This window comes from Capricornis sumatraensis, chromosome 8, assembly GCF_032405125.1.
Source record: "Capricornis sumatraensis isolate serow.1 chromosome 8, serow.2, whole genome shotgun sequence".
Classification (NCBI taxonomy): Eukaryota; Metazoa; Chordata; class Mammalia; order Artiodactyla; family Bovidae; genus Capricornis; species Capricornis sumatraensis.
In genome coordinates, this window is record NC_091076.1 from 22,726,266 (window position 1) to 22,740,899 (window position 14,634).

Below are 14,634 nucleotides of genomic sequence, written 5' to 3' on the forward strand. Positions count from 1 at the left end.
CCTCCTTGGGGGACCTGTGTGATGTAAGAGAAGAATTGCATGAATGGCTGCTTCTTGCACTGCTTGGTGAAGCTAGTTTTGAGAATCTGGGCCAGCTGAGCGATCCTGATGTCTTTCCTGATGAATATTCCCTCATCCTGATGTTTGTTTTGGGAGGAAGACAAGACCCTGAGTATTTCAAAGATGAGCCAAAAAGGGGGCAAGATCTGGAGCTGCTGTCACTTTCATGGTTCTCAAATAGCCTAGCACAGTGGGTCTGGCAACCCACTCCAGTATTCTTGCCTGGAGAATCCTCATGGAGCTTAAAGAACTTAATGCAAAATAGAACCAAATATTAATATTCTGTATCAACAACATTTGATGTAATATGATCAAAAGATTAAAGTCCAACACTTAGCATAGCATCTGGTGTTTAACAGGTCCTGCTCAGTATTTGTTGAATACTCTAGGACCAGATTTTTTTCTGCAACCCAAACTCTCAGATCCAGTATGAGATATTATTTGAAGGTCTGTGTTCTCACTTTCTTGCTGACTTTTAAAGTTTTTCCTTAGAGATGGAAAAAGATTCCTGAGGATGGAAAAATATTTTAAAGTATCTGTGCCAATTCACTGGCCTGGTAAGGATTGTATCAATCTTTTCTCATCAGCCCTGGTTGAAAATCTATGTGGATCCATGTATGGGCCGGGGCTTGAGCACAATCCATCCACCCAAAGCATTTGTCGGTCCAGCAGGCAGATCTTACTTCCATTGGCCTCTTGAGTCCTAAAACGACAGTGTGAGGCTGCGGTCCCAGGTGGCCTGACTCCCTAGCTTTAACATAGCTCCTCCGACAAAGATGTCCAGGCTCTCCCTTGGAAGCTGGTTTCATCCACTGTCCATCTGCTCCTTCTGTCCTTTACCCTTCCTCTATCACTATTTTCACACTGAGTGAGTGAGTTAAGTCGCTCAGTCGTGTCCGACTCTTTGCGACCCCATGGACTGTAGCCCACCAGTCTCCTCCGTCCATGGGCTTCTCCAGGCAAGAATACGGGAGTTGGCTGTCATTTCCTTCTCCAGGGGATCTTCCCGACCCAGGGATCAAACCCAGGTCTCCCGCATTGCAGGCAGATGCTTTAACCTCTGAGCCATAGTGTTATTTTCTACTTCTACTTTCCAGGCTTGGCTTCCTTAAGAGGAATCATCACTTAGATACTAAAACGTCATTTACAACCATATACAGAGTTAAGGTAAAAGGCTAGTTCTCCAGGCTTTTTACTCCCAAGCTCTCTCTAAGAATTCTGGGTACACACATCTTACCAAAGAATTGCATGTCATCTTCAAAAGCCCCTACAAATTTCTAAATGCAAACTGAAATGCAGTTAGGCCCCTAACTGCACTAACACCTGGACTGTTACAAGGTCTTCCAGACTCCTCAAGCTCCACTTCCTTCCTCAATTCCAATCTCTTCTCCATACCTACATACCTATATCACCTACCTTGGTGAGAAAAGACAGAACAAGACTTGAATCATTTTGTATGCCTTCCTGTTGTTCTGCATTTAAAGTCTTCAAGATAATGTTCAAGATCCTCCAGGATCTGGTCTTCATCTTATTCAGCTCATATCTCCCATGGATCTCTCATACAAACCTGTTGATTCAATCAGGCCAAATTTCCACCCTAATTTCTATCCCACACACACAAAAATCACTGTATAGAGGATAAAGAATTGACCTAACAATAAAAATATCTGAATTCCAGACATTTTTGGCATACACTAGCTGTGTACCTTTGGACATGTCCTTTGCCTCTCTGGGTTCGGTTTCCCTATCTATAAACAGAATGATTGAACCAGATCATCTTAATAATCCTCCCAGTTTAAGAAAAATTACTCTATGATTCCTATAAGACCAACAAAATCCACTTCTTTTTCAAAAGTCTGTAGGTCCTCCATGGATTCTTTCTAAGCACTCCAGACTACACTATTCTCTCTGTTCTCTGAACTCCATGTCTGGAATTCAAAACAAATCAAACAGTGCATTCCTGGACCAGCATCATTGGCATCACTTGAAGACATTAGAGATGCAGATTCTCAGGCCTCACCCCAGGTCTACCAAATCAGGAACTCTGGGATGGGGCCCAGTGATCTGTGTATTGTGCTCTCTCCAGATGAGGCTGAAGAAGGTTCACGTTTGAGAATCTCAATCCTGTAGGTAATAAGCAGTAGAGTTAATATCAGAGATATATTTTCTTTCAGCAATGAAATTCTTCTATTATTTATGCAAGTCCTAAATATTGACTGAATGTGAATATCCAGTAACCTACCTCAGATTGATGAAGTGTCAGGGGGATATGTTAGTTACAACAGTATTATTGAGTTTCAAGTCAATTTCTGTGTCTGAAAGATGAAGAAACGAGTGATACCCGTTTCTAAGCTGGTTGTAAAAATAATATGGGATAATGCAGTTAGAATTTTTTTTTCAAGATATCATTTCCTTTACAAATATGAGTTGTCAGTAGATGTCTGGAAAGTTTTCCTAGTTTTTCACTGGCCTCAGGCCCTAAGGCAATGGTTCTCAGCATTGGCTGTCCATTATAATCACCTGCAACATTTAAAAAGTGTTGATATCTATGTTCCACCCAGAGAGATTCTAATTAATTCATCTCTGGTGAAGCCTGGACCCTGACATATAGGATATTCCAGAGTAAATGCTCACCAGCTACTTTTTATTATTGTTCTTATTTTCATTTTGATCATGATATCAAACCATCATTTCCCTAATGATGAAGTACTTAAGTTACAGACATGTCCTAAGAAGCATGGATCATCATTGCTGGATATGATACCTATAGATATCCCTTCTCTGACAGGTATTCTTTAAGTTAAAGTCTTAAATTTGCACTATTTTGATTGGTTACTTACAGAGTTACTAACTTTTGTATATTGCTCTTCAAAAGTCATTCTCATTAACTCCTCTGAAAAGTTTTGCTTATGAGGAGAAATGTGTTTAGAGTAGAATTTTCATTCGCATGTTTATGTGGAGAAAACTGAAGTGCCAGACGCTAAGTGACTTTCCAGAGACTTTCTAATTATGAAGAACTTGAAACTGAAACTGCTTTCTTCTGATCATGAACTTTTCCCTTTGCCCAAGTGTGTAGCCTTACAAATCGAGACGCCTAGAGGTTTAAGCAATGTTACGATTGAATGTGTTTTATCCTTGATGTCTTACATTGTGCATAGCATATACAAAGGGGAATGCTGTATTATTTTCCTCTTCTCTAGGAAATAGAAGCTCTAAAATTTAAATGTTACCAAAAGATGTAAAACTAGGAAGACAGGGAACTTGGTCTAATTAAACCTTAGGACTTCTGTCTACCAGTTTGTTATTTTTCCACTAAACTATGTTACCTTATTCTAGGTTATCTTTTTTGTAGCAGTTTATTATTATTTAGTGAAGTTAACTTATTGAATTTTTGGACAAAGATGATAGATTTCATGGGCAATTTCAGATGCATTAAAGAAAAATTATCAGGACTTCCCTGGTGGTCCAGTGATTCAGAATCTGTCTGTCAGCACAGGAGACATGAGTTTGATCCCTGATCTGGGACGATCCCACATGCCACAGAGCAACTAAGCTTGTGCGCTACAACTACTTAAGCATGAGTTCTGCAAGTACTGAGGCCTGTGCCCTAGATCCCATGCTTTGCAATAAGATAAGCCACTGTCAAGAGAAGCCTGTGCACAGCAACTAGAGAGTAGCCCTCACTTGCTGCAACTAGAGGAAGCCTTTGTGCAACTCCAAAGACCCTGTGCAGAAAAAAACCCTAATTAATTAATTTACGAAATAAAAAAGAAAAATTACCAAGCTAATATGTGCACTGCAGAAAATCAGGAATACAAATAAGCAAAAATAAAATAACCTTCCAGCTCCTTGGAGACAAGAAGTAGTCATCATGATTTTTTAGGTTTTTTCCAATGCTTCAGTGCATATATACATCACTGATTCAATGGACATGAATTTGAGCAAACTCTGGGAGATGATGAGGGACAGGGAGGCTTGGCACGCTGAAGTCCATGGGATCACAAAGAGTCAGACACAACTTGGACACTGAACATCAAAAAAATATGTATCTAGGCTTCCCTAGTGACTCAGATGTGAAAGTATCTGCTTGCAATGCAGGAGACCCAGGGTTTCATCCCTGGGTTGGGAAGATCCCCTGGAGATGGGCATGGCAACTGACTCCAACATTCTTGCTTGGAGAATCCCATGGACAGAGGAGCCTGGTGGGCTTCAGTCCACAGGATCCCAAAGAGTCCAACATGACTGAGCATGTCATTTCAGTTTCACGTACATATCTATATGTGTATAAGCATACAAGTATTTTAAATAATTTTTGTAACCTTTTTTAATATATCACTTTATAATTTTATAATGCATTGTCTTGTTCCTATAATAATAGTAACTTTAGCACTAACTGTATTTCTTTTTCTAGGTGTAAAAATCCTTGATTATATTAATAGTATGAAGACAAGAAAATCTGAATTATACTATAAACTCTACATGTTAAATTACTGATGGTTAAATTGCTAAATTTATAATAATTGCTATCAGAGTTAACTAAAATTTTTTGAGTATTATTTCTGTTAATTGTGAAAAAGAAAAAAAATTCTTGCAGGGAGCAACAATAGATTAAAAATATCTTACAAATTCCCTTCTACTCAAATTCCACCTCTTAAAACTTAAGAAACATAGAAAATCCACCTAGAATACACCATTGCCAGAAATCACAGGGCCGTATAGACTGAACAGTATTTACTTTGTGAGGTGCAGATGGGAAAATCCTAGACAGCATTGACTTATTTATTGATTCTCACAATCATCTAATAATATAAAATAGAAGAACATGACCCCATATTTGACATCAGTCACTACAATTCCTACCTCCAGTTCTACCAGACAATCAGAGGCTCAGGATTGCTGCCCACGAGAACACAGCACACAAACAAAAAACCACCCGGAGATGAAGGTAAACACAGGGTTGGAAATAGACATAGACTGTGCATCTGACACAAGAGGTGATGAAAGAAATATTTTTCTCATAGAATTGTTTAAATTGTGATTAAATACCTCTACCAATGTACAGCTGTACACAGTCTCCTGGAAGCATCTGGAAATGCCTCGATTTTGACAGTTAGGAAATCAATATTAGGAGATGAGAGGACCAAATAGATTTACATCTAGCCCTAAATTTATTCGAAGGGGCCAGTGCCACCATGAAAAAGGGTGCATGAGGTAGGGAGATGTGTGGGTGTGTTTATATGTATATGAGCAGAACTTCTGGGAGGCAATCACTTCAGAGACTGGGGCCCTTCACAAAGGACAATTAGAGTTTTGATTTACACTTGGTCTGTGAATTATGTTCTTGGGTCCCAAGTGTGTTAATTTTCCTTTTATTGGGGAAGTCAACTTGCTGTTGGAGAAACTATAGTCTAATGCCTCCTTTCAAGTAATTTACCATCAATGAGTCCATCACCATCCATATTATCCTCATTACAAGCAGCACCACCAGCCCCAAAACCCCCGTGGTTATTATTATCAACACCATCGTCAGTCACTGTCATTATGGTTGTTACTCATCATTAGTTGTTCACGATCAAGCATAATCAACTATGATTAAAAGGCTTATTTGAAAGCATTAAAGAAGTAGAGTTGACTATTTTAATAAAAGTGTGTAATCTCGCTAAAGGAACGTTAATTCATAAGGAGTGCTGAATTTGTCACCTTGATGTTGGACCTCTAGATTGACTGTGTAGAATGGCAGGAGGTTGAGGGCGAAAGAAGGTAGATTTATAAGAATTCTTCATTTGTATATTCTCATTCATAAGGAAAATATGCTGAGAAGAATGTGTCCTTTTCAAGACTACATTCAATAAAATATTATCTGTGAAAATGCTGCTCATGAAGATTTTTAAATTAAACTTTTTCTTTTGAGTTAATTGTAGATTCACATAGGGGTGCAAGAAATAATAGAGAGAGATCCTGTGTACCCTTGAGCAGTTTCCCCAATGGGAACAATTTGCAAAATTATAATACAATATCACACCCAGGATGTCCTTGGAATTTGCCAAGCAAGAATACTGATGTGGTTAGCCATTCCCTTCTCCAGGGGATCTTCCACACCCAGGGATTGGGCCTTCATCTTCCACATTGCAGGAAGATTCTTTTCCATCTGAGCCACCGGGGAAGCCCCCACATGTCGATTAGTCTTCTTCAGATTTCCCCATTTTTTTTATACTCATTTGTGTGTAAGTAAATTAACCTCGAAACAATTTTATCACATGCGCAGATTGTGTATCCATCACCTCAGTTCATATAGAAACATCTACCTCACCTTCATTTTCTAATTTTCAAAATAATAGTTTAGTTTCTTATTATCTAACAAAGAAAGCTAGTTTTTTTCTTTAGTATCTTTATATTCTTCCTAATTTAACCATATTTTATGTGTGTTTCAGTCCATTGCAATCATTTTCCTTATATAGCTTAACATTTTCTTGCCTGGAGAATCCCATGGGTAGAGAAGCCTGGCTATACTACATGGGTTGCAAAGAGGAAGGAGGCAGGAGAAGTCACCCAGCCATGCAGAGAAGGGACTGTATTCCATCCGAGGTGGCAAGAATTCTGAGGGCTTCCCTCTGGGATTGATAACGAGTTATTATTATTTTTTTGATTTATTTATGTTTTATTGAAGGATAATAGCCTTATGGAATTTTGTTGTTTTCTGTCAAACCTCAACATGAATCAGCCATAGGTATACATATATCCCCTCCCTTTTGAACTTCCCTCCCATCTCCCTCCCATCCCACCCCTCTAGATTTTTATAGAGCCCATGCTTGAGTATCCTGAGACATACAGCAAATTCCTGTTGGCTATCTATTTTATGTATGGTAATGTAAGTTTCCATGTTACTCTTTCCATACATCTCACCTCTCCTCCCCTCTCCCCATGTCCATAAGTCTGTTCTCTATGTCTGTTTCTCCATTGCTGCCCTGTAAATGAATTTTTCAGTAACATTTTTGTAGATTCCATATATATGCTTTAGAATAAGATATTTATCTTTCTCTTTCTGACTTACTTCAGTCTGTATAATAGGTTTTAGGTTCATCCATCTCATCAAAATGGACTCAAATGCATTCCTTTTTATGGTTGAGTAATATTCCATTGTGTATATGTACAACAACTTCTTTATCCATTCATCTGTTGATGGACATCTAGATTGCTTCTATATTCTAGCTATTGTAAACAGTTCTGCAATGAACAAGGGGATTCATATGTATTTTTCAATTTTGGTTTTCTCAGGGTATATGCCTAAGAGTGGGATTGTTGGGTCATATGATGATATTATTCCTGGTTTTTAAAGGAATCTCCATACTGTCTTCCATAAGCTTATCAATTTACATTCCCACCAACAATGCAAGAGCATTCCCTTTTCTCCACACCCTCTCCAGCATTGATTGTAGACTTTTTGATGATGGCCATTCTGACTGGTGTGAGCTGATAGCTCATTGTAGTTTTCATTAGCACTTCTCTAATAATGGGCAGTGTTGAGCATCCTTTCACGTGTTTGTTAGCTATCTGTATGTCTTCTTTGGAGAAATGTCTGTTTAGGTTTTCCCCCCACATTTTGATTAGGCTATTTGTTTTTCTGTTATTGAGTTGTATGAACTACTTGTATATTTTGGAAATTAATCCTTTGTCAGTTGTTTCATTTGCTATTATTTCCCCCCATTCTGAGGGTTGTATTTTCAGCTTGCTTATAGTTTCCTTTGCTGTGCAAAAGCTTTTAAGTTTAATCAGGCCCCACTTGTTTACTTTTGTTCTTATTTGCATTAAAATGAGAGAGGAGAGTGAAAAAGTTGGCTTAAAGCTCAACATTCAGAAAACTAAGATCATGGCATCTGGTCCCATCACTTCATGGCAATTGGATGGGGAAACAGTGTCAGACTTTATTTTTTTGGGCTCCAAAATCACTGCAGATGGTGATTGAAGCCATGAAATTAAAAGATGCTTATTCATTGGAAGGAAAGTTATGACCAACTTAGCATATTCAAAAGCAGAGACATTATTTGCCAACAAAGGTCCATCTAGTTAAGGCTATGGTTTTTCCAGTGGTCATGTATGGATGTGAGAGTTGGACTGTGAAGAAAGCTGAGCACTGAAGAATTGATGCTTTTGAGCTGTGGTGTTGGAGAAGACTCTTGAGAGTCCCTTGAACTGCAAGGAGATCCAACCAGTCCATCCTAAAGGAGATCAGTCCTGGGTCTTCATTGGAAGGACTGACGCTGAAGCTGAAACTCCAATACTTTGGCCACCTCACGCGAAGAGTTGACTCACTGGAAAATATCCTAATGCTGGGAGGGATTGGGGGCAGGAGGAGAAGGGGATGACAGAGGATGAGATGGCTGGATGATATCACCAACTCAATGGACATGCTGCTGCTACTGCTGCTGCTGCTGCTGCTGCTAAGTCACTTCAGTCGTATCCGACTCTGTGTGACCCCATAGACGGCAGGCTCCCCCATCCCTGGGATTCTCCAGGCAAGAACACTGGAGGGAGTTGCCATTTCCTTCTCCAATGCAGGGAAGTGAAAAGTCAAAGTGAAGTCACTCAGTCGTGTCCAACTCTTAGCGACCCCATGGACTGCAGCCTCCCAGGCTCCTCTGTCCATGGGATTTTCCAGGCAAGAGTACTGGAGTGGGGTGCCATTGCCTTCTCCCAATGGACATGAGTTTGGGTAAACTCCGGGAGTTGGTGATGGACAGGGTGGCCTGGCATGCTGTGATTCATGGGGTTGCAGAGTCGGACACTACTGAGCAACTGAAATGAACTGAACTGAACTGAACTGAGGAGGTGGGATCTAGAGGATCTTGCTTTGATTTATGTCATAGAGTGTTCTGCTTATGTTTTCCTCTAAGAGTTTTATACTTTCTGGTCTTATTTAGGTCTTTAATTCATTTTGAGTTTATCTTTGTGTATGGTATTAGGAAGTGTTCTAATTTCATACTTTTACATGTAGCTGTCCAGTTTTCCCAGCACCACTTATTGAAGAGGCTGTCTCTGCCCCATTGTATATTCTTGCCTCCTTTGTCAAAAATAAGGTACCCATAGGTGCGTGCATGGCTTTATTTCTGGGCTTTTTGTCTTGTTCTATTGATCTACAATTCTGTTTTTGTGCCAGTATCATACTGTCTTGATGACTGTAGCTTTGTAGTATAATCTGAAGTCAGGAAGATTGATTCCTCTAGCTCTATTCTTCTTTCTCAAGACTGATTTGCCTATTCAGGGCCATTTATGTTTCCATATGAATTGTGAATTTTTTTGTTCTAGTTCTGTGAAAAACGCCAGTGGTAATTTGCTAAGGATCACATTGAGTCTGTAGATTGCATGATACACATGAACCTAGGAAACAGAGACAGACTCATGGACCGAGTACAGACTCGTCTTTGCCCAGGTAGAGGATTCTGGGGGAGGGATGGAGTGGGAAGTTAGACTTAGCAGATGTAAGCTTTTATATACAGAGCGAATAAAGGTCCTATTATATAGTGCAGAGAGGTATATGCAATATCCTATGATAAACCATAATGGAAAAGGATATTTAAAAAGGATGTACATATATGTATAACTGAATCACTGCCATACAGCAGAAATTAACACAACATTAAAAATCAACTATACTTCAATTTAAAAATAAAAAACAACAACAAAAGTGAAGTGCTGTGTCTACAACTTACTCTTTTTTAGACAATGAGTTAATTTTAAGTAGTTCAAGAAAAGAAGGAAACAAACGAGACACATTATCGAGGGAGAGGGCTTTCGATGCACTTTCAACTTTTCTGAAGGCTTGAAATTATTCAAAATAAGATTGGGAGGAAAAGTTAAGCCTCCTAGGCTACTCTGATATGAGCCAAACACAAGGCACACTGGACAAGAGGACCCCTCCTGTCCCATCCAGCCTGCTGACTGAGGCTCCTGTTGGGGCAGGGTCCCAGCAGTGTGGCATTATTTCACAGTGACCTCTAGAGGTGCTGTGCACTCAGGGTAGACTGAGTTTGGCCCTTGGCCAAACTGTCAAGTTCATGAACAAAGAAGAGCAGCCCATCCAATTACCCCATCTCTCCTGCTCCAAATTATACAGAGTGCAGTGCATCCGGTCAGCCCTCTGACCTAAGCGTCAGTCCCTGGAGGTGGGGCTCCTATGCTATCCCATGATAGGTCACCTTCGTGACGACAACCAGCACAGCAGGCTGGATGGACAGGCTGGGCATGGAGACAGGCAAGAGCAGGGGTCCCAAGGCTGACATGAGGCCACCCCTTACCAGCTCCACCAGAACGACTTAGAGGTCCAATCAAGGAGGAAATTGAGGGTCCATAGACAGGAAGGGCAGACAAGGTGGACGTGGGAGGGGGCAGGGACCAGAAGAGCAGACCCTGGGGTTGGGACAGGCTGCTGATGGGAAACTTGAGATTCGTCATTGTGACACCAGTGACATGCGTGGTGGGCTCACAAGGATGAGGCCAGGGAACACGAGGGAATGCTCATGGTCACTCCTAGAGCAGGGCTGCAGGTGGAGCCTGGCTCCACAGGAAGCCATTTCCTCAAGATCAGACTCTGCCTCTCCTGTTGGGCTCTGCTCTAAGCCCTTGGCCACTTGTGTAAGGTCCTCCCTGTCACACATGATACTGGTCAAACAGTCTCAATCCACAGACCAAAAAGCCTGAAGTCTCGAAATAAAGATGTGACTGGCAGTCCAGTGGTTAAGAAGTCACCTTCCAAGGCAGCGGGTGTGCATTCAGCCCCTGGTTGGGAGCTAAGATTTCACATACCCCATGGCCAAAACCCCCTCTGCCCTCTGGGACATGTACCAGATAAGTCAAGCTGTTTTTAAAATTGAGAAAGAATAATAACATTTGTATCAAAACAATTTTTCCTTCAGAGTTTTCTGCATGGCAGCCTTTACCTCCTTATTCCTCAAGCTGTAGATCAGGGGGTTCAGCATGGGGATCACTGTGGTGTAGAACACGGAGGCCACATTCTCCTGGGCCAGGGAGCTGGCCGTGGAGGGTTTCAAGTACATGAAGGCGGTCATTCCATAGAAAATCCCCACAGCTGTAAAGTGGGAGCTGCAGGTGCTGAAGGCTTTGGCCCTTTCCCCTGTGGTGCTGATGTGGAGGATACTGGACAGGATGAAGGCATAGGAAATTAGGACTGTTAAGCTGGTGACTACGATGTTGAATCCAGCCAAAAAGAAGACTGTCATCTCAATGTCATAGGTGCTGGAACAGGAAAGTTTCATGAGGGGGAGGATGTCACAGAAGTAATGACTGATGAGGTGTCCACAATAGGGCAGCTTCAACATGAGGCCAGTCTCTATGGTTGAGCCAATGAGTCCCATGATATAGACCCCAGCCACCAGCAGGGAGCAGACTCGGTGAGACATGATGATGTTGTAAAGCAAAGGCCTGCAGATGGCAACATAGCGGTCATAGGCCATCACTGTCAGCATGTAACACTCAGCAATGACAAACACCAGGAAGAAGTAGAGCTGGGCCATGCACCCTGCATAAGAGATGATGTTCTTCTCTGACACAAAGTTCACCAGCATCTTAGGGGTAGTGACAGAGGAGTAGCAGAGATCCACAAAGGACAGGTTGCTGAGGAAATAGTACATGGGGGTGTGAAGCTGAGCATTCAGACAAATCAGGGTTATCATGCCCAGGTTCCCTATCATGGTGATGGAATAGATCCCAAGGAAGAGGAAGAAGAGGGGGAGCTGGAGCTCTGGTTGACTTGTTAAACCTCCAAGAATGAACTCAGTCACTGTAGAGTGATTTTCTGCAGCCATCCTCCTCTGGTTGAGGGACCTGTGTGGTGTAAGAGAAGAATTGCATTGAATGGCTACTTCTTGCACTGCTTGGTGAAGCTAGTTTTGAGAATCTGGGCCAGCTGAGTGATCCTGATGTCTTTCCTGATGAATATTCCCTCATCCTGATGTTTGTTTTGGGAGGAAGACAAGACCCTGAGTATTTCAAAGATGAGCCAAAAAGGGGGCAAGATCTGGAGCTGCTGTCACTTTCATGGTCTGAAGTAGCCTAGCACAGTGGGTCTTAAAGTGCAGTTCCTGGACCAGCATCATTGGCATTACATGAAGACATTAGAGATGCAGATTCTCAGGCCTCACCCCAGACCTACCAAGTCAGGAACTCTGGGATGGGGCCCAGTGATCTGCGTATCACACTGTCTCCAGATGAGGCTGAAGAAGGTTCACATTTGAGAATCTCAATCCTGTAGATAATAAGCAGTAGAGTTAATATCAGAGATATATTTTGTTTCAGAAATGAAATGCTTCTATCATTTCTGCAAGTCCTAAATACTGACTGAATGTGAACATCCAGTAACTGATCTGATTGATGAAGTGTCAGGGGGATATGATAGTTACAACAGTATTATTGAGTTTCAAGTCAATTTCTGTATTTGAAAGATGAAGAGATGAGGGATAATAATTTCTAAGGTGGTTGTATAAATAATATGGGATAATGCAGTTTGAATTGTTTTTTCAAGATGTCATTTCTTATACAAATGTGAGTTTTAAGTAGATGTCTGGAATATTTTTCTAGTGTTTCACTGGCCCCAGGCCCTAAGGCAATGGTACTTAACATTGTCTGTCCATTATAACACCTGCAACATGTAAAAAGTGTTGATATCTATGTTCCATCCATTAATTCATCTCTCATGGAGACTGGGGCCTGACATATAGGTTATTCCAGGGTAAATGCTCACCAGGTACTTTATTATTGTTCTTATTTTCATTTTTTGATCATGATATCAAATCATCATCTCCCTAATGACAGAATACTTAAGTTACAGACATGTCCTAAGAAGCATGGATCATTATTGCTGGATATGATACCTATAGATATCCCTTCTCTGACAGGTATTCTTTAAGTTAAAGCCTTAAATTTACACTATTTTCATTGGTTACTTACAGAGTTACTAACTTTTGTATATTGCTCTTCAAAAGTCATTCTCATTAACTCCTCTGAAAAGTTTTGCTTATGAGGAGAAATGTGTTTAGAGTAGAATTTTCATTCGCGTGTTTATATGGAGAAAACTGAAGTGCCAGACACTAAATGACTTTCCAGAGACTTTCTAATTATGAAGAACTTGAAACTGAAACTGCTTTCTTCTGATCATGAACTTTTCCCTTTGCCCAAGTGTGTATCCTTACAAATCGAGGCACCTAGAGGTTTAAGCAATGTTGCGATTGAATGTGTTTTATCCTTGATGTCTTATTTGTGCATACATATACAAAGGGGAATGTTATATTATTTTCCTATTTGTAGGAAACAGAAGCTCTAAAATTTAAATGTTACCAGAAGGCGTAAAAGTAGGAAGACACAGAACTGGGTCTAACTAAACCTTAGGACTTCTGTCTACCAGGTTGTTATTTGTCCACTAAACCATGTTACCTTGTTCTAGATTATCTTCTATGTAGCAGTTTATTATTCTTTAGTGAAGTTAACTTATTGAATTTTTGGACAGAGATGATAGATTTCATGGCCAATTTCAGATGCATTAAAGAAAAATTATCAGGACTTCCCTGGTGGTCCAGTAGTTAAGAATCTGTCTGTCAGTGCAGGCATGAGTTTGATCTCCGGTCTGGGAAGATCCCACATGGCACAGAGCAACTAAGCCCGTACACCACAACTACTAAGCTTGAGTTCTGCAAGTACTGAAGCCTGTGCCCTAGATTCCGTGCTGTGCAACAAGATCAGCCACTGTTGTGAGAAGTCCGCACACAGAACTACAGAGTAGCCTTTACCTGACGCAACTAGAGAATCCCTTGTGCAACTCCAAAGACCCAGTGCAGGCAAAAATAAATAAACTAATTAATTAATTTAAGAAAAAAAAAGAAAAATTACCAAGCCAGTATATGTGCATTGCAGAAAATCAAGAATACAAATAAGCAAAAATAAAATAACCTTCTGGCTCCTTGGAGACAAGCAATAGTCATTACTATTGTTTTAGGTGTTTTTCAATCCTTCAGTGCATATATGCATCCCCGATTCAATGGACATGAACTTGAGCAAACTCTGGAAGATGATGAGGGTCAGGGAGGCCTGGCATGCTGAAGTCCATGGGTTCGCAAAGAGTTGGATATGACTTGGTGACTGAATATCAACAAAAATATGTTATCCAGGGGTCTCTGGTGGCTCAGATGGTAAAGTATCTGCTTGCAATGCAGAAGACTGAGGGGTCCATCCCTAGGTTGGGAACATCCGTTGGAGAAGGGCATGGCAACTGACTCCAACATTCTTACCTGGAGAATCCCATGGACAGAGGAGCCTGGTGGGCTACAGTCCACAGGGTCCCAAAGAGTCCTGCATGACTGAGCATGTCATTTTACTTTCACATATGTATCTATATGTGTATAAACATACATGTATTTTAAATAATCTTTGTAATCTGCTTTTTTAATGTATCACTTTATAATGCATTGTCTCATTCCTATAATAACAGTAACTTCAGCACTAACTACATATTTTTTTCTAGGTGTAAAAATCCTTAATTATATCAATAGCATGAAGACAAGAAAATCT

At 40.7% G+C, this 14,634-nt stretch overlaps 1 protein-coding gene across 1 annotated transcript; it reads right to left on the reverse strand.

Moving 5' to 3' along the window:
- Positions 1-10,949: 10,949 nt before the first annotated feature.
- LOC138083322 (olfactory receptor 8A1-like) lies at positions 10,950-11,888 on the reverse strand. Its single transcript, XM_068977130.1, has one exon. The coding sequence runs from the start codon at positions 11,877-11,879 to the stop codon at positions 10,950-10,952; it is 930 nt and encodes a 309-aa protein (XP_068833231.1). The 5' UTR covers positions 11,880-11,888.
- Between the last annotated feature and the right edge of the window lie 2,746 nt (positions 11,889-14,634).

Excerpts from the sequence above, each read along its gene's own strand:
- LOC138083322 (XM_068977130.1), bottom strand. The coding sequence starts at position 11,879 with ATGGCTGCAGAAAATCACTCTACAGTGACTGAGTTCATTCTTGGAGGT.